The sequence below is a fragment of the Rhincodon typus genome, chromosome 31 (assembly GCF_021869965.1).
Source record: "Rhincodon typus isolate 14 chromosome 31, sRhiTyp1.1, whole genome shotgun sequence".
Lineage (NCBI taxonomy): Eukaryota > Metazoa > Chordata > Chondrichthyes > Orectolobiformes > Rhincodontidae > Rhincodon > Rhincodon typus.
The window spans coordinates 1539691-1541506 of record NC_063362.1 but is presented as its reverse complement, the minus strand read 5'-3'; the positions used below and the strand labels follow the sequence as shown (position 1 = coordinate 1541506).

The 1816-nt window shown below is 39.5% G+C and overlaps 1 protein-coding gene across 1 annotated transcript in view; it reads left to right on the top strand.

Moving 5' to 3' along the window:
- The window catches only part of taf10 (TAF10 RNA polymerase II, TATA box binding protein (TBP)-associated factor), a 9207-nt gene that overhangs the window by 591 nt on the left and 6800 nt on the right, over positions 1 to 1816 (top strand). Inside the window, exon 2 of the mRNA XM_048614854.1 lies at positions 782 to 935. Within this exon, the coding sequence (XP_048470811.1) occupies positions 782 to 935 (154 nt within the window). The remainder of the gene's footprint in view (positions 1 to 781; positions 936 to 1816) is intronic.

The following is a 1816-nucleotide window of genomic DNA, read 5'->3' as shown; positions in this document are numbered from 1 at the left end:
TTCACAAGTTTCAAAATCTCCCCTCCCCCTACCGCATCCCAAAACCAGTCCAGCTCGTCCCTGCCTCCCTAACCTGTTCTTCCTCCCACCTATCCCCTCCTCGCACCTCCATCTCCTACTGACCAACCTCATCCCGCCCCCTTGACCTGTCCGTCCTCCCTGGACTGACCTATCCCCTTCCTAACTCCCTACCTACACTCACCTTTACTGGCTCCATCCCCGCCTCTTCGACCTGTTTGTTTCCTCTCCACCTATCCTCTCCTCTATCCCTCTTCTATCCGCCTCCCACTCTCTCCCTATTTATTTCAGAACCCCCTTCCCCTCCCCCTTTTCTGATGAAGGGTCTAGGCCCGAAATGTCAGCCTCTCTGCTCCTATGATGCTGCTTGGCCTGCTGTGTTCATCCAGCCCTGCACCTTGTTGTCTATAATGCAGGTAGCATGTGTTTCGAATAGTTATCTATTTGAAGACTATATATTCAAGTCATTGGCATCAGTTGTGGCAAATATGCTTCAGCCTAAGTATTTTCTGGAGATATTTCCCCTGTTCGTGAACCTCCTTGTAATTAGGCAATCGGAGTAGGAGATGCATGTAGTCAGGTGGAGGTCATGATTGCTAGAATTTGCAGATGAAATGTCTTTTCTGAAGATTTGTTGCGTCAGAGAGATCCGTCAGTTTAAAATAGGACTTTATTTTTACTCTGCAATATAAAAGACTAGAATTATTGTTTATTATTCAATTTATTACATTTAAAAGACTGGCTGTATGCATACTGCCGAGAGACCATTTGACAAGTTTTTTATCTTGTATTTTCTAATCAGAATTCGTTTAATATCTTTGGCTGCGCAAAAGTTCATCTCTGATATTGCGAACGATGCCTTGCAACACTGTAAAATGAAGGGAACTGCATCAGGAAGTTCCAGAAACAAAAGCAAGGTTTGTTCACATTGAATGTAGCAACGGTATTGTGTTTTAAATAATTCAAAGTACATGCAGTGAGACTTTAATAATAAAAAAAGCACAATATAGACTGTTCTTATTTGTATTTCCAATAGTCACTGGTAAAGGAGACTCTGTGTCAAGTTCCAAACTTGCAATGTTGTCATTTAGTTTAGCAGATTACTGTGACTCTGATCCATTTTTAAAAATAATCAGGCCTGAACTTGCATTTGTCAGTATTTACTCTGCTGACCTTTTAGGTTTAGGAAAATTAGTTCTTGTGGCTAACAGCCCAAGGAAATTGTATATATTTAAAAATGATTTCAGTACACATACTTTATAAATACACACATTTTGCAATGAAAAAGGTTTGCACATGTGAAGTTATGTTGTGTTCTGACCAAAATTGGGGGAGGAGAGGAATGCGCTCTCAAGTCCCATTACTCCACGTGTCACAGCATTAATTTGTTTTATCCAGTTCCTGCTATAACCAAAACAAAGCTCTCTCTCTATTAGAATTTAATTTTAAAATCTAATGACAGGTTTCTTCAGTAAGCATAAAATTATTGATTTTATTACAAAATAAATCTATTTCGTGAAAATGCGAAACTAGTTAAGAACATTTTTTTGTATTGCTGAAATATAAATGTTTACCCCCTAACCCAAAACGCGCACAATGGATAAAAGGGGGAAAAAAGTTGTTTTGCACTGATTCACCTTTTGTGAAACAAAAATCTCTTTTTTGGCCAATAAATCTCAGATCTTGAAGGCAAACTAAATGAGGTTTGAGATAATGCAGATGACTTTTGATCTGACGTGCAGGCCTGTGTAGACAGGTGTCATCAAACATCGACAGGTGTCATCAAACATCGACAGGT